At 38.5% G+C, this 18,930-nt stretch overlaps 1 protein-coding gene across 4 annotated transcripts in view; it reads left to right on the top strand.

Moving 5' to 3' along the window:
• Window positions 1-18,930, top strand: part of LOC144975423 (zinc transporter ZIP4-like) — a 123,116-nt gene that overhangs the window by 88,620 nt on the left and 15,566 nt on the right. For 2 of the 4 annotated variants that reach the window (XM_078919476.1, XM_078919475.1), the window contains exons 5-10: window positions 1,204-1,308; window positions 2,184-2,243; window positions 4,564-4,733; window positions 7,874-8,048; window positions 10,003-10,172; window positions 11,796-11,883. In XM_078919476.1, the coding sequence (XP_078775602.1) occupies window positions 1,204-1,308; window positions 2,184-2,243; window positions 4,564-4,733; window positions 7,874-8,048; window positions 10,003-10,172; window positions 11,796-11,883 (768 nt within the window). The remainder of the gene's footprint in view (window positions 1-1,203; window positions 1,309-2,183; window positions 2,244-4,563; window positions 4,734-7,873; window positions 8,049-10,002; window positions 10,173-11,795; window positions 11,884-18,930) is intronic. The other 2 variants (XR_013645912.1, XM_078919477.1) reach the window with 1 other exon arrangement.

Raw genomic sequence — 18,930 nt, 5'->3', positions numbered from 1 at the left:
GACCCTGGGACTGTGGGATGTGGACACCAGTGGGAATTGAACCCGAACATATTGGTGGGTGGGCATTTGTTGGGGGAAAACCTTGGACTATGGGAGATTCAAATCAGTTTGGAGCGAACTCAAGACTCAGAGAGGTGGATTCCAGTCGAGAGTGAATGAATCCAGGGCTATGAGAGGTGGATTCCAGTCGAGAGTGAATGAATCCAGGACTATGAGAGGTGGATTCCAGTGGGGAGTGTACCCGGTAACAGGGGAGTTGGAAACAAGTGGGTAATAAACCTAAATTGTCTCAAGGCTGATGGTGCATGGTGTCTCTCACACTATGACCGAAGGGCTAGAGTTCGGGTGGTCTCTGGTTCGGATAAGTAAGTAAGTAAGTCTCTCACACTATAGACCTCTATAGATAGTTCGAAGATGACGTCACTCAGGTCATTGTTATTGTATTTTGTCATCCGCGTTTATGAGTAATGCTCACTGAACTGTATTAACCCGACTATAAACATTCATGGATAAACACAGTTTTGTGTGTTGGTCCGTTATACTTCCGGATGGCAATGTTATGAGCTTCTTAGCCAAGCGCATACTATCTATACCTTTAGTCTTAATATTGGCACGAGGGTCCCGATTGGTCAATTGGTAGATCACTTGCTTCACACGAAAAGGGACTGGGGTCGATTCCGGGTGAAGCCGAAATTGGGTCACCCCCCCCCCCTGTCCACCCAACAATGATTGGGTTGCTGAGTCTGTTTTAGATCTGACGGAAATTACTTTGCGATCGTCCTATCCAAAGGGTAGAAAACCATTAATATTGTCCGTTTCACGCAGTAGAATTCGGGATAAACTCCGGCTTTATGCGCCTCTTGGCTCTGAAGAGTGATATTAAATGAATAAATAAAATAAAATTCCCTTTATTCATCGCCGGGGGGAAATTTGTCTTCAGGGTCTATTCCAAGCGAAGACTGGAATAACCCAGACGTCAGCCGCAGTGCAGCACCGCAAAGTGAGCTAGGGCAAGGTGACTTGCTCAAGGCCATACAACGAGGCTGGTAGTCCAACTCTGTACCTTTCGGGTACGAAGCAAAGACCGTACCTCTGAGCTATGCTGCCCCTTATATTATAATGTTTTGATTATATCTATTTTTAAACGTTGTCTTTGTGTCTACCTTGACAAATTCTTGTAATATTTTTTGTTTCTGTCCACAGGTTCCCACATAGAGAAGTCCTGCAGGCTTCTTCCAGCAAAGAATCAATTTATTGACAATATATTCGAGAAGTTTTCTGACGACAAAAAGAAACTAGATGTTCACGGTGAATAAATTAATAAGTTAATTTATTTATTTATTTATTTGTTTATTTATTTATTTATTTACTTATTTATTGATTTATTCATTTATTTATTAGTTATTTTTATTATTATTATTATTCATCATCATCATCATCATCATCATCATCATCATCATCATCATCATCATCATCATCATTATTATTATTATTATTATTATTAATTATCATTATCATTATCATTATCATTATCATTATCATTATCATTATCATTATCATCATTATCATTATCATTATCATTATCATTATCATTATCATTATCATTATCATTATCATCATCATCATCATCATCATCATCATCATCATCATCATCATCATCATCATTATTATTATTATTATTATTATTAATTATCATTATCATTATCATTATCATTATCATTATCATTATCATTATCATCATTATCATTATCATTATCATTATCATTATCATTATCATTATCATTATCATTATCATCATCATCATCATCATCATCATCATCATCATCATCAGCAGCATCATCATCATTAGCATCATCATCAGCATCATCAGCATCATCATCATCAGCATCATCATCATCATCATCATCATCATCATCAGCATCATCATCATCAGCATCATCATCATCATCATCATCATCATCATCATCACAATCATCATCATCATCATCATCATCATCATCATCATCATCATCATCATCATCATCATTATACATTATGATTCTTATATTCAGCCTTAACCAACATAAGACTAATAGTAAATGAGATTTTTTAATCTGATATTTTGAGATGCCAACTCTGTAATAATTATTACACAATTTCATAAATGGTTCTAACTCAAAGGTGTCTTTAATGTGTTTATACAGCCGTCCAGACGTCGTCATCGACATCTCAGCGTGACACTCTTGTAAAAACATATCATTCAAGTAACTTTCATTTCTTACATTTTGCTTACCCTACTGGCTCATTCCACTTCTTTCCAGCAATTGCTTCACCAGGCTTACCCAAGTTGTTGCATTTGTTTCATTGATATTCAATTGCACAAGTTCTTTGTATAATGCATGGGTAAATGAGCAAAAATTATTTTCTGGGCGAATAAGCTTTAACCAACGTTTCACAAGAAATGAAGTGAGTAGAAAAGTGCAGGAAGACAATAGAGAATATAAATTTCGCGGCGGCGATGGTTGCTCGAAACCGCGACCTTACTGGTACGACAACTCCGCCTGGCCGGGGAGAGCGTGACTCTACCGTTTGAGGTATCCACCACTCCAATACTTAATAAATTTCATTTTCCTTTCAATATGCAAAGGACATACCCCCAATTCAACGAAAACAAAACAGTTTGGTGTGCTGGATTTAACACACAAAATGGATTTAAGAAAACCAAGGCGAAATCTCAGATCAGCTCTTTTTAAACCCCATATTTCTGCCCCATAATTCAGTATTGGTAAGATGGTACTATTGAACAGTTTCATTTGCATCTGTGGTAAAATTTCTGTGCTAGTGTTAAAATACTTTCTTAGTGAGAATAGAGCTCTCCTGGCTGAGTTTGTTACTTCCTCTATATATTTTGTGACCCCCGATGCTCTAAAATGACAGCCTAGATACGTGAATGAAGAAAATACTTCAATACTTTTACCCTGATATGACCATTTGTCTTGTTACCAGTTTTTCCTCCCCCTTTGAATGCTACGACTTTTGTTTTACTGATATTCACCTTATTTCCCCATTGCGTACAGTATTCTTGTAAACAATCTAATTCTTTCTGCACACCCTCTTTTGCTTCACAAATTATTGCCATGTCGTCTGCAAACACAAGTAATTTAATTGTAATATCCTGTATTTTAATCCAATGGATTCATCATTCATTTTACTTTCAAGATCCTTAATAGCAGTGAAAACAGAAGTGGTGAAGTGCTTTCACCCTGTAGTAATCCGCTGATCGCTTTTAAAAATTGTTGTTGACCTTTTCCCCCAATGACCAGCTCTACCTTTGAATACATATTTCTAAATAACTTGACAAATTTTGAGCTCACACCGGATTTGATCAATTTTGTAAATAACGCAGATCTGTCAATAAGGCCATATGCTTTTTCATAGTCGATAAACGCACAATGCAGCTTCTTCCCTTTAAATAACAATATCTCAATAAGCCGGTGTAGAATAAAAAGGCAATCTGATGTGCTCCTTCCCTTCCTAAATCCATATTGAAACCTCGCCACATTATCTCCATCCATTTCTGACCTCCCATAGTGAGCAGGGAGGTACTTACTTTGTCTTCTATCCCCCTATATCTGTTTTCCAATCTGCTTTCTATCTTTGTCTTGGAATGAGATTACTTGGTTTTGTCCTGGCTCTAGCCGGATTCCTGGCTGGGAGGGAAACGATCAAATGTATTTTTATTGTTTTGGGAGATATTTTTTTCCTTGTAAACCATCTCTCTGCCATGTATCATTATATTTTTTGAATGTTTAATGTAAGCATTTGAGTGTATTCCTCTTTGTTGGATTTTGTGCTTGTGTCCGGATGAGACTTATAGGTGATCTCAAACTAAGTACATTGGTGGTGTACTCTTGGAATCTACATCTGATCCCTATTTGTTCCCAGTTCCCCTATGTCTTACTTTTTCTTGGATGATTTAATTGTAATTCTAGAACTTTTTACTATCCCATTTTCTTCCTTTTTACTGGCGCTGATATAACCTAAATGTGTTGCAAGCGCCGTAAAACCCTTTAAAAATAAATTTCCATCCACCCATGTGTTTAGTCATTCATTCATCAGTCTTGTAAACAGTTTTCCTATGTAACTCATTATAGTTATTCCTCTGCAATTGTTCAAGTCTCGTTCATCTTCCTTTTTAAAAATCGGCACTATTCTAACCTGACTCCATATCAAGAGGAAATATTCCAAATCTAGTATCTTATTGAAAATTGGTAAAATCAGAAAACTCTGGTAATTCTCAGCCCATTTACAAGCCTTGTAAATTTGTGTGCGTGTGTATTTGTGTGTATGTGTATGTGTGTGTATGTTTGTGCGTGTGTGTGTGTGTGTGTTTGTTTGTTTTCTTGTTTGTTTGGGATTTTTTTGGTTTGATTCTATTTCTCTTTCTGTCATGATTTTCTAACTCATAAAATATGGTATTATCCCACAGCTTTATTTTTTTTTTAAAATCAAATAATTTACTTTTTTTCTTTTAATAAATTTCATATTTTACTTGTAGTCATCCTTTTTTTAAATTTCCGGTAGATTTTGAGTCTTTGATGACAAAACTGAAGATCCAACCCGGGAGTGCCAAGTCTGAGGAGGACGACCATTCTGGCCACAATCACAAACGCCGAAGAAGAAGCGTCAATATTATTGATGGAACTCTGTCTGAGAGTGTGAGTAAATCACGTGTGAAGCGCCAGACCCCTGTGGTGAGTGTTAACTGTTGTCAATGAACTCATTCGTACGGGTAGTGAGTACTGCTAAAATACATAATGGCGTCAGTCCCAGACCGACAAGGAAGAAGTCTGTAGCTGGCTGGGGTTCCCTACCTCCCATAGTGGGCAGGGAGGTACCTGCTGTGTCTTTTATACCCCTATCCCTGTTTTCCAATTGCCATCTGTCTTTCATCATATCATGTCGCGCCAGTGGTGGATCCATTGGATGGCTTCAGGGGTGCAGCCTCTCAGGTCCATATCACTGATATGTGGTCCAAGTTCGCACTCGTGAAGGATGTGGTCCATGTGTTGAGCCGTGTGTCCACATTGACATCGGCAGTCTGAAGAAAGTCCCCATTTTTGTAAGGTTGTTTTGGTTTTCCCCACTTTAGACCTTGCCGGTTCAGTGTCAACCAATCTTTCCTGGGGAGATTTACTCCGCTTGGCAGTTCTTCTTTGGGTTCCTGAATGGCATTATTTGGGCAGCAGTCCCATTCTTTCCATGTCTTTGTCTTGGAATGAGATGACTTAGTTTTGTCCTGACTCTTACCAGAGACCTTGGCTGGGAGGAAAACAGTCGAACGTGTAGTTATCGTTTTGAGATGATATTTATTTCCTTGTAAATCATCTCTCTGTTATGTTTTGTTTTTAACATATGATTTGTTAACATTTGAATGTGTTCCTCTTAGTGGGTTCTTGTGCTGGTGTCTGGGTGAGACTTTTAGTGATCTCAAACTAAGTACACTGATGGTGTGCTCTTGGAATCTACTTCTGTTCCCTATTTGTACCATTCCCCTTTGTCTTACTTTGTCCTCACGTCCTTGTAATGGTACATCTAGATGTTTTTACTATCCCATTTTCTTCCTTTTTACTGCCGCTGATATGACCTAAACGTGTTGCAAGCGCCGTAAAACCCTTTAAAACAAACAAACAAGAAGTCTATAGCACACTATAGATCAGTTGGTAGAACAGCCACTTCCTACGCAAAGATACCGAGATCGATCTCGGATGAACTTTGAGGATTTTTTTTTCTGACCCCACTGTCCACCCAACAGTGATTGGGTAGCTGGGTCTGTTAAATCTGGCGGAAAGTACTTTGTGATTGATTAGTGGCATCTGTAAAGGAGAGCATGCGATTGCTATAACAATAGTAACTGGGATATATATATATATATATATATATATATATATATATATATATATATATATATATATATATATATATATATATATTATACATATTATATAGCTCAATTTAAAAAGTTATGTATTTTACCATCACGTTCCTACTGATTGTTTTTTCTTTGCATGAACATTTATTATTATGAAAGGGGATTGGAACCAGTATTTTGACGTCACATCATTGTTCCCTATCATAAAGTCGTCACCAGCCTTCGTCATTACACCCTGGTATCGTCAACATTAATATTGCATCCAGTATCATCATGTTACCGGTGCTGTATATTTTGCAGAAAAATTAATATATATTATGAAAGAGTACTGGCTTCACACTTTCAAAGGGATTGGAACCAGTATTTTGATTCACACTATTGTTTACTATCATAAAGTCGTCACCAGCCTTTGTCATTACACACTGGTATCGTCAACATTAATATTGCATCCAGTATCATCATGTTACCAGTGCTGTATATTTTGCATAAAAATATAATATATATTTTGAAAGAGATCGGATATCTTTGATCTGTGTCTGTGGTGTGTGGATAGAAACTCTATCGTTTGTTTACTACACATCTACTACACATGCTTCATCGTTGTGTAACGTATTGTGTTTCGTTCGAAACTAGCAATAATAATAATAATAATAATAATAATAATAATAATAATAATAATAATAATAATAATAATATAAGTAATAATAATAATAATAATAATAAATAAATAAATAAATAAATAAATAAATAAATAAATAGTAATAATAATAATAATAATAATAATAATAATAATAATGATAATAATAATAATAATGATAATAATAATAATAATAATAATAATAATAATAATAATAATAATAATAATAATATTAATAATAATAATGATAACAATAATAATTATAATAATAATTAGAATAATAATAATAAGAAGAAGAATGATAATAATAATAATAATAATAATAATAATAATAATAATAATAATAATAATAATAATAATAATAATAATAATAATCGTAATTATTATTATTATTATTATTATTATTATTATTATTATTATTATTATTATTATTATTATTATTATTATTATTATTATTATTATTATTATTATTATTATTATTATATTATTATTATTATTATTATTATTATTATAATAACAACAACGCCATTACACATTCTGACCATTGCATCAAGCTTGAAACATCGTTGTAGAAGTCAAAAGTAACACTTTGAATATTTATTAGGTTTATTTATCGTTCCTTTAATAATAAAGTTCAACACATTTATTTCATGGTTTTGTTTTATGCCTGCAGTAGATAGGTAAGGATATAGCAAGAAAGACCGGACGCAGAGAGGAGAGAGAGAGAGAGAGAGAGAGAGAGAGAGAGAGAGAGAGAGAGAGAGAGAGAGAGAGAGAGAGAGAGAGAGAGAGAGAGAGAAGGTGGAGGGGGGGGGGTAGAGAGAAAAGAGAAGGAGGGGGGGGGGGGGGAGGGGCTGTTTGCAAGTATATTGAGACAAAGAAAACAAAAGCATTTAATTTACCACGATATTCAAATACCGGTTAACTCGCTCCCTACCATCTGTTTTTTAGAATTTGACCCGAAACGTCCTACTCACCCAACACAAAAATAGAATTTTCAAACAAAATAGTAACGAGTATATATCTTATCATATACTTTGTTCAGAAAAAATGAGCTCTGCATTACAGTGTCGAGTTTATATCGCTATAATTATAACAAAATGAAAGGACGAGAGACGCGTGCGCACAACCAACTTGACGTTCTCTCTCTAATAACTTTTCCGCCGGTGACGTTACAGGCTATGGGTGACGTCCAATCAAGGGACGCTACTCTTCCGCTAATCTCATTCCCTATTGTTTATTCCATCGTAACGGATGTGACGATTTTCCTATCGGTGGTAAGAAGATGGTTTTAATACAAATTATATATTATGTCTGTATTTTAGAACTCTGCCTTGTCCAAGTGTTACTCAGCCGCCCAGCTGATGGCCCTCTATGACGCGTCCAGTTCCGTCGACCGAGCAGCCTTCTTACAGATTTGTCCATCCCTGGTCAGTCAGAGTCTTTATGGTGAATGCAGCACGACTACTGAAAAAACACCAGGAGCAACAGACGAGGAAAGTAAGTACGCGTAACCACAACTCTGGTACATTATGCTAATGGGCACGATCTATAGATAGAATGCGCTTGGCCAAGGAGTTCACAACATTGCCATACCGGACCAACACTCAAACTCTGTGTAACCATGAACTTTTATAGTCTGGTTAATACAGTTTAGTGAGAACAACTCACAAACGCGGATGGCAAAAACAATAACAAAGGCCTGAGTGACGTCATCTCCATACTATCTATATTACATTTCCATGTGCTCGAGGTCATTGGTCACATTGCAAAAGTGTGCTCAAAATGACCCACATAGTAAAAAGTGTTCACAGCTTTTGAAATATTTAGAATCACGATTGGTCATTTTGTTCAGAATGACACATGAGTATGTGTACAATTTTCATAAACAAAACAGAGTGTTTACATTTGTTAAGAAGCATCCAATCGTTGGACAGCAACAAATAATGTGATTGATGACTTGGTTGGACGAAAACATGAATATAGATAGTATGCGCTTGGCTAAGAAGCTCATAATATTGCCATCCGGAAGTATAACGGACCAACACACAAAACTGTGTGTATCCATGAACGTTTATAGTCAGGTTAATACAGTTCAGTGAGCATTACTCATAAACGCGGATGGCAAAAAACAAAAACAAACACATGAGTGACGTCATCTTCGAACTATCTATAGACACTTACATAATCACGCCTCTCGAACAGTCGTCATAATGTAAACAACGACAAGGATTGTTAAATATAGCAAACTACACAGGTTTTGCTCTCGATTGTTTGTGTCTAAGTAAAATACACACTGTTCTTCCACTTGATGAACAAAATCAACACAGACATCTATGTGTAAACTTTAAGCGTTAATAATATGATCGAGAAAATCGTGTGACAACTTGTCACCCATTCGGCGGTATGAAAGCAATAACGATGATCAGAGAAAGGTCAAATTGTTTATAGATAGTATGCGCTTGGCTCAGAAGCTCATAACATTGCCATCCGGAAGTATAACGGACCAACACACAAAGCTGTGTGTATCCATGAACTTTTATTGTCAGGTTAATACAGTTCAGTGAGCATTACTCACAAACGCGGATGGCAAAAAACAATAACAAAGACCTGAGTGACGTCATCTTCGAACTATCTATAAACAACCAATTATGTTTGTCCGAACACGTGTGAAGATGTGTCACAAATTCCATGTTTTGATTGGTCAAAAATCTACTGGTTAATTGGTTCTAAACAAAGAAAATCATTACTTTTTATTCTTCATGCTGGCTAGAATTTTTCATATGCCTTGTGATCAGAATGTGTTAAAGTAAAAAAAAATGATCAAATTTATGGGGGTTTTTTTTCCTCTTGATTTGCTTTTATGAGTAATATTTCATAAGGGCGTCCGCCATTGTTCCGATAGTTTAGAGCCAGTGTTACTAAGTTACCATGCGTCATTAGGAAGGAAGTGAAGTTACGGCTGTTGAAGAGTATTAGATTCAATAGTCTGATGTCACTCGCCCAGATTTATAATGTTTTTTTTTTTCCCTCTGGATACGCTTTTATGCTCGTCGGAGAAATATTTCATAAGGGCGTCCGCCATTGTTCCGATATTTTAGAGCCATTTACTAAGTTACCATGCGTCATTACGAGGGAAGTGACCTTACGACTGTTGAAGTGTATAGATAGTTCGAAGATGACGTCACTCAGGCCTTTGTTATTGTTTTTGCCATCCGCGTTTGTGAGTTGTTCTCACTAAACTGTATTAACCAGACTATAAAAGTTCATGGTTACACAGAGTTTGTGTGTAGGTCCGTTATACTTCTGGATGGCAATGTTGTGAACTCCTTGGCCAAGAGCATTCTATCTATTGTCAGAATCTTTATGTTAGTCTGAGGAGCTTTCGGAAGGCCTCCCATTGTAGCTGAGCTTATGAGCATTTTACTTCAAATGAACATTATTTTCCTTCCAGAGTACGGTTATGGTACATTGGCTACGGCTCTCATCTGCCTTTGTGCCATTTTTGGGCTGATCTTTATCCCATGTGCTTCCACGTCAGTCTACAACACTGTGATGTCACTGTTCATGGGTCTAGCCGTGGGGACTTTGTTTGCTGACGCCGTCTTGCATCTGATACCGTTGGTAAGAGAGTGTGTGTGTGTGTTTGTGTGTTGTATCTGTATGTGTAAGTATGTGTGTGTGTGTGTGTGTGTGTTGTATCTGTATGTGTAAGTATGTGTGTGTGTGTACCCGGGAATGTTTTTTGCTGACGCCGTCTTGCACTGATACCATTGGTATAGATAGTTCGAAGATGACGTCACTCAGGCCTTTGTTATTGTTTTTGCCATCCGCGTTTGTGAGTTGTTCTCACTAAACTGTAGTAACCAGACTATAAAAGTTCATGGTTACACAGAGTTTGTGTGTTGGTCCGTTATACTTCCGGATGGCAATGTTGTGAACTCCTTGGCCAAGCGCATTCTATCTATAGGTGTGTGTTGTATCTGTATGTGTAAGCATGTGTGCACATGTGTGAACCATTGCCTCATAATGGTATAACTTAATGTTGAGTGATTTAGTAGATTTTAAAATCAAATTTATAAGAATTTATTGTCTTTTACACTAGGTTAAATTTGTATTTAATATTGAGAACAAATAGTATTTTAAAAAGTAGGGTAATGTTTTAAGTGCCTAACCCCAAAACACACTATTGGGACCAGAGATTTTCACGATCACTGCCACCCATCTGGCAATTTACCATGCAGGACATTGCTTGACTTTTGTAACACGACTAGACACCGTACCGCTTGGCCATTGAATTATACAATGATAGTTTGATAAATGAGACTTTTTTAACAAGATATTTTTACTGAGGAAATAACGGGAGAAAAGCTGAAGCCTCCCCTTTCTGGTCTGTCCAATTTTAAACGAACTTTTGGCATTTATTGGTTCACCATGATTGAATACCTGTCTGAGTGAGCAGGTCACATATTAGTTTCTATAAGAATGTGTAATCTTTGAGAACCGGGTGGGGTCTTTGACCTCCCATGGTGGGCAGGAGTTCCCTCTGCGTCTTTTATCCCCTATATTTGTTTTCCGAGTTGCTTTCTGTTTTTCTCTTGGACTGAGATTGCTTGGTTTTGTCCTGGCCCTTGCCGGAGTCCTTAGCTGAGAGAGAAACAGTCAAATGTTAAGTATTCATATGAGATATGACATTTTTCCCCTTGTAAATCATCTCTGTTAAGTTTTGTTAGTTATGTATTCTATTTAGGATATATTTTGTAAATAGTTGAGATTAATCCTATGTTGGTGTCCGGATGAGACTTTTAGGTGATCTCAAACTAAGTATTTTGATAGTGTGCTCTTGGAATCTACATCTGTTTCCTATTTGAACAAATTCCTCTTTGTCTTCCATTTTCTTGGGTGCTTTAATTGTAATTCTAGAACGTTTAACTGTTCCATTTTCTTCCATTTTCACTGGAGCTGAAATGACCAAAATGTGTCGCAAGCGCCGTCCAACCCTTAAAAACAAAACAAAACAAAATCAATCTTTGAGAACCGTCTTACTTTTGCTCAGGTCATTTTAATTGTAATTCTAGAACATTTAACTGTTCCGTTTCTTCATTTTCACTGGCGCTGAAATGACCTAAATGTGTCTCAAGCGCCGTCCAACGCTTAAAAACAAAACAAAACAAAACAATATTTGAGAACGCTTTTCTAATGAGATATTACAGTAATCCCATTCTTAATTCCTATTTTTACTTTCAGGCTTTCGGTCTGCACCAACACGAAGATGGACATGGCTCAGAGATTGTCGTAGAAGAACACACACGTTTTGGCCTGGCCATCCTGGGAGGTAATCAATGTAATATCTTTCTGAGTGGGGTGTATCATATGTGATGTCAAACAAAATGGTTCCAATCTCATTAAAACTTTTTTTTTTTAATTGAGCTTTTATATAGAGCAATATCCACTAAAAGTGGTTAAAGCGCTTTACAAGGGGTCCCTGACCAACAGCAACACATAACATAAAGAACGAAACTTGACGCCTGTTCGGCGATAATACAATTTTTTCCCCGACAGAGACAACGCTGTTAACAGCCAGGCACTCATTTTACACCTGAGTACGCTGAGAGAATGTGAGTAAAGAGTCTTTTCAAGGACTCAACTATCCGCCGAGCGAGGCTCGAACCCAGGACCTTCCGATCTGAAAGCGAGTGTCATATCACAAGAAGGTGTAAAAGCACTCTTCACAGAGGACCGGATACAAACCTTGTGTAATAGAAATTCTGGTGTCAGAGTGATGGCATCTTATTTTCTGATCTAGATATATGCTGGTTTTCAATAACGATCATCAATCCTTGCTATTTTATACCCCGTAATCATAAGAATCTGCCTACTGGGTTGGGTTCCTGACCTCCCATAATGGGCAGGGAGGTACTTATTGTGTCTTCTATCCCTTTATATCTAGGTGGGATTCCTGACCTCCTATAGTGGGCAGGGAGGTACTTTCTGTGTCTTCTATCCCCCTAAATCTGTTTTCCAATTTGCTTTCTGTCTTTGTCTTGGAATGAGATTACTTGGTTTTGTCCTGGCCCTGGCCGGATACCCTAGCTGGGAGGGGAACAGTCAAATGCATAGTTAGTTTTGGGAGATGATAATTTTTTCCTTGGAATTCATCTCTGTATTATGCACTGCATTATTTCCCCTTTATATATGTATGATTTGACGGTATCTGTGCTTGTGTCAGGATGGGACATTTAGTGATCTCAAAATAAATACACTGATAGTGTGCTCTTGGAATCTACATCTGTTCCCTATTTGAACCAATTCCCCTTTGTCTGCCTTATTCTTGGATGCTTTAATTGTAATTAAAGAACTTTTGACTATCCCATTTTCTTCTTTTTTTTTACTGGCGCTGATATGACCTCATTGTCTTTCAAATGCCGTAAATCCCTTAATAACAAACAAACAAAAAAAACACCTATCTGCCGATACACATCCTGCTACTAAAATATGTACGCCTCCTTATGATTGATATGTCACAGCGTACACAACGACAACAGTTTAGTTGAGACGGTATCCCGTTCCTTTTAATTCAGAAAAGTGAGTGGAGCAGGCACTTATGTTGGTAGCAACAAGATATGAAGTGAGTAGAAAAGTGCCAGAAGACAATAGAGAATAAAAATTTTCGCGGCGGTGGTGGGGTTTGAACCTGCGACCTTATTGGTACGACAACTCCGCCTGGCAGGTGAGAGCGTGGCTCTACCGTGTGAGCTATCCACGAACACAAAAATATTCGTTTCAAACCCAAAGTCATTTCTAGATCCCTCTCTCACCCACTTCTTGAGACCGCCGATTCGTTCACCACCATCGCGAAGTAATTTTGACCAGCAGTTAAGCTTAATAGCCAATATTCTCATCACAAACATATAACATAGAAACGATTGAGACATTGAGTATGCTCCGGTGTATGGGGTGAATTTTTAATTCAGAAAAGTGAGTGGAGCAGGCACTTATGTTGGTAGCAACAAGATATGAAGTGAGTAGAAAAGTGCCAGAAGACAATAGAGAATAAATTTTTCGCGGCGGTGGTGGGGTTTGAACCTGCGACCTTATTGGTACGACAACTCCGCCTGGCAGGTGAGAGCGTGGCTCTACCGTGTGAGCTATCCACGAACACAAAAATATTCGTTTCAAACCCAAAGTCATTTCTAGATCCCTCTCTCACCCACTTCTTGAGACCGCCGATTCGTTCACCACCATCGCGAAGTAATTTTGACCAGCAGTTAAGCTTAATAGCCAATATTCTCATCACAAACATATAACATAGAAACGATTGAGACATTGAGTATGCTCCGGTGTATGGGGTGAATTTTTAATTCAGAAAAGTGAGTGGAGCAGGCACTTATGTTGGTAGCAACAAGATATGAAGTGAGTAGAAAAGTGCCAGAAGACAATAGAGAATAAACATTTTCGCGGCGGTGGTGGGGTTTGAACCTGCGACCTTATTGGTACGACAACTCCGCCTGGCAGGTGAGAGCGTGGCTCTACCGTGTGAGCTATCCACGAACACAAAAATATTCGTTTCAAACCCAAAGTCATTTCTAGATCCCTCTCTCACCCACTTCTTGAGACCGCCGATTCGTTCACCACCATCGCGAAGTAATTTTGACCAGCAGTTAAGCTTAATAGCCAATATTCTCATCACAAACATATAACATAGAAACGATTGAGACATTGGAATTAGTATGCTCCGGTGTATGGCCGTGAATTTTTAATTCAGAAAAGTGGTGGAGCAGGCATCTTATGTTGGTAGCAACAAGATATATGGCTATTAAGCTTAATGCTGGTCAAAATTACTTCGCGTGGTGGTGAACGATCGGCGGTCTCAAGAATGGGGTGAGAGAGGGATCTAGAATGACTTTGGGTTTGAAACGAATATTTTTGTGTTCGTGGATAGCTCACACGGTAGAGCCCACGCTCTCACCTGCCAGGCGAGTTGTGTACCAATAGGTCGCAGGTTCAACCCACCACCGCCGCGAATAATTTTTATTCTCTATTGTCTTCTGGGACTTTTCTACTCACTTCATATCTTTGCTACCAACATAATGCCTGCTCCACTCAATTTCTGAATTAAAATTCTACCGTTACGGGCATGATCAATTCTCAGAAATGTGGTGGTACAGCTATATGTTGGTAGCACAAGAGAATATTGGCTATTAAGCTTAACTGCTGGTCAAAATTACTTCGCGATGGTGGTGAACGAATCGGCGGTCTCAAGAAGTGGGTGAGAGAGGGATCTAGAAATGACTTTGGGTTTGAAACGAATATTTTTGTGTTCGTGGATAGCTCACACGGTAGAGCCACGCTCTCACCTGCCAGGCGGAGTTGTCGTACCAATAAGGTCGCAGGTTCAAACCCCACCACCGCCGCGAAAATTTTTATTCTCTATTGTCTTCTGGCACTTTTCTACTCACTTCATATCTTGTTGCTACCAACATAAGTGCCTGCTCCACTCACTTTTCTGAATTAAAAATTCACCCCATACACCGGAGCATACTCAATGTCTCAATCGTTTCTATGTTATATGTTTGTGATGAGAATATTGGCTATTAAGCTTAACTGCTGGTCAAAATTACTTCGCGATGGTGGTGAACGAATCGGCGGTCTCAAGAAGTGGGTGAGAGAGGGATCTAGAAATGACTTTGGGTTTGAAACGAATATTTTTGTGTTCGTGGATAGCTCACACGGTAGAGCCACGCTCTCACCTGCCAGGCGGAGTTGTCGTACCAATAAGGTCGCAGGTTCAAACCCCACCACCGCCGCGAAAATTTTTATTCTCTATTGTCTTTGGCACTTTTCTACTCACTTCATATCTTGTTGCTACCAACATAAGTGCCTGCTCCACTCACTTTTCTGAATTAAAAATTCACCCCATACACCGGAGCATACTCAATGTCTCAATCGTTTCTATGTTATATGTTTGTGATGAGAATATTGGCTATTAAGCTTAACTGCTGGTCAAAATTACTTCGCGATGGTGGTGAACGAATCGGCGGTCTCAAGAAGTGGGTGAGAGAGGGATCTAGAAATGACTTTGGGTTTGAAACGAATATTTTTGTGTTCGTGGATAGCTCACACGGTAGAGCCACGCTCTCACCTGCCAGGCGGAGTTGTCGTACCAATAAGGTCGCAGGTTCAAACCCCACCACCGCCGCGAAAATTTTATTCTCTATTGTCTTCTGGCACTTTTCTACTCACTTCATATCTTGTTGCTACCAACATAAGTGCCTGCTCCACTCACTTTTCTGAATTAAAAATTCACCCCATACACCGGAGCATACTCAATGTCTCAATCGTTTCTATGTTATATGTTTGTGATGAGAATATTGGCTATTAAGCTTAACTGCTGGTCAAAATTACTTCGCGATGGTGGTGAACGAATCGGCGGTCTCAAGAAGTGGGTGGAGAGAGGGATCTAGAAATGCTTTGGGTTTGAAACGAATATTTTTGTGTTCGTGGATAGCTCACACGGTAGAGCCACGCTCTCACCTGCCAGGCGGAGTTGTCGTACCAATAAGGTCGCAGGTTCAAACCCCACCACCGCCGCGAAAATTTTTATTCTTATTGTCTTCTTGCACTTTTCTACTCACTTCATATCTTGTTGCTACCAACATAAGTGCCTGCTCCACTCACTTTTCTGAATTAAAAATTCACCCCATACACCGGAGCATACTCAATGTCTCAATCGTTTCTATGTTATATGTTTGTGATGAGAATATTGGCTATTAAGCTTAACTGCTGGTCAAAATTACTTCGCGATGGTGGTGAACGAATCGGCGGTCTCAAGAAGTGGGTGAGAGAGGGATCTAGAAATGACTTTGGGTTTGAAACGAATATTTTTGTGTTCGTGGATAGCTCACACGGTAGAGCCACGCTCTCACCTGCCAGGCGGAGTTGTCGTACCAATAAGGTCGCAGGTTCAAACCCCACCACCGCCGCGAAAATTTTTATTCTCTATTGTCTTCTGGCACTTTTCTACTCACTTCATATCTTGTTGCTACCAACATAAGTGCCTGCTCCACTCACTTTTCTGAATTAAAAATTCACCCCATACACCGGAGCATACTCAATGTCTCAATCGTTTCTATGTTATATGTTTGTGATGAGAATATTGGCAATTAAGCTTAACTGCTGGTCAAAATTACTTCGCGATGGTGGTGAACGAATCGGCGGTCTCAAGAAGTGGGTGAGAGAGGGATCTAGAAATGACTTTGGGTTTGAAACGAATATTTTTGTGTTCGTGGATAGCTCACACGGTAGAGCCACGCTCTCACCTGCCAGGCGGAGTTGTCGTACCAATAAGATCGCAGGTTCAAACCCCACCACCGCCGCGAAAATTTTTATTCTCTATTGTCTTCTGGCACTTTTCTACTCACTTCATATCTTGTTGCTACCAACATAAGTGCCTGCTCCACTCACTTTTCTGAATTAAAAATTCACCCCATACACCGGAGCATACTCAATGTCTCAATCGTTTCTATGTTATATGTTTGTGATGAGAATATTGGCTATTAAGCTTAACTGCTGGTCAAAATTACTTCGCGATGGTGGTGAACGAATCGGCGGTCTCAAGAAGTGGGTGAGAGAGGGATCTAGAAATGACTTTGGGTTTGAAACGAATATTTTTGTGTTCGTGGATAGCTCACACGGTAGAGCCACGCTCTCACCTGCCAGGCGGAGTTGTCGTACCAATAAGATCGCAGGTTCAAACCCCACCACCGCCGCGAAAATTTTTATTCTCTATTGTCTTCTGGCACTTTTCTACTCACTTCATATCTTGTTGCTACCAACATAAGTGCCTGCTCCACTCACTTTTCTGAATTAAAAATTCACCCCATACACCGGAGCATACTCAATGTCTCAATCGTTTCTATGTTATATGTTTGTGATGAGAATATTGGCTATTAAGCTTAACTGCTGGTCAAAATTACTTCGCGATGGTGGTGAACGAATCGGCGGTCTCAAGAAGTGGGTGAGAGAGGGATCTAGAAATGACTTTGGGTTTGAAACGAATATTTTTGTGTTCGTGGATAGCTCACACGGTAGAGCCACGCTCTCACCTGCCAGGCGGAGTTGTCGTACCAATAAGGTCGCAGGTTCAAACCCCACCACCGCCGCGAAAATTTTTATTCTCTATTGTCTTCTGGCACTTTTCTACTCACTTCATATCTTGTTGCTATCCCGTTCCTGACACCTGCTGACCCGGTCACGGTGAGCGGTCAATCACCGAGAGGAATTTACCTAACGGGCATTGCCGTTTAACTCGATTTAACGTTTTGTTTTATTGTCTGTTAGACAGCCATATTGAATGAGTTGAAATATCACTACTTGGTATAAAAGTTTATATTTTCTACTTTTACTGTGTGTTTTTTTATTTTTTCATAGTATTACTAGATTTCTCAATATAAGTTATCAATGAACGGTAACAAATTACACAAAAAATATAGCGGGTGCAACATTTAAAAAATTAGAAAAAAAAAACGTTGCTATGGATTTGTCTGAATTTTATGTATTATAAAGACAAAATGTAAATACTTCTCCTCACAAAAAACGTATTTTTCCTCAACAAAAATAAATCCGCTACGAGCATTCAAACTCGTCAGTGTAGTTTGGGGCTGGTCTTTAACTGCATTGCGTTGATGACAAATCGCATTTTATTCATATCATTGATAATGCCGGATGCTCTTTTTTTCCAATTTTGCTGTTGTTTGGTGACAGCTCTCTGTGCCTTGTTCTCCAAGAAGTCTAAGTCTAAACTTATATTGAGTGATGTGTGGTATGCAGTGGTACTCAAGGAGTTGTTGTTTTGGGATTATGTTGTTTGGAAAATATTTTCTGTATGTATCCGTGTAATGTTTTATTGCACTTTGAATATATTGGATTGTGTCTGCTTTGATCGATTTTGTGTGTGATATAAAGTTGTGCACATGACTATAGGCCTTGTTTATATTGTCGAAAATTAATCCAATACTGCATGAGTCGTCAATGATGAGTGGGTCGTGGGTGCAGTTCTTTGTTTGTTGGATAATTGTAAGTGTAGACTTTTTCTTGTAAGTATTTGTGGCAGTGGTTGCCAATGAATGATCTGCTGTGGTAAGCCTGTTGTGTAATGCGGTATTCTGTCCAATTCAGAGGCAATAAGACCATCCCTGAGGGTGAGTGGCTCGTGCATGAGATTTGAAAGTCTCTCCTGCGTTTTGGAGTTTGTTGTTATATTCTACTCTGTCGATATCAAACATGCAAGTGCAACCCGTTTCAAGGTTGATTTATTTATTATTAGCGTGTTGGCAATGAGAAAATACAAAGAAGCTAATGAGTCGTGTGTTCAATGTGCTTT

The sequence above is a fragment of the Berghia stephanieae genome, chromosome 6 (assembly GCF_034508935.2).
Source record: "Berghia stephanieae isolate SIO BIC M18660-M18661 chromosome 6, UCSD_Bste_1.3, whole genome shotgun sequence".
Taxonomy (NCBI): domain Eukaryota; kingdom Metazoa; phylum Mollusca; class Gastropoda; order Nudibranchia; family Aeolidiidae; genus Berghia; species Berghia stephanieae.
The sequence above is the reverse complement of the archived record's forward strand: the minus strand, read 5'-3'. Positions and strand labels throughout refer to the sequence as shown.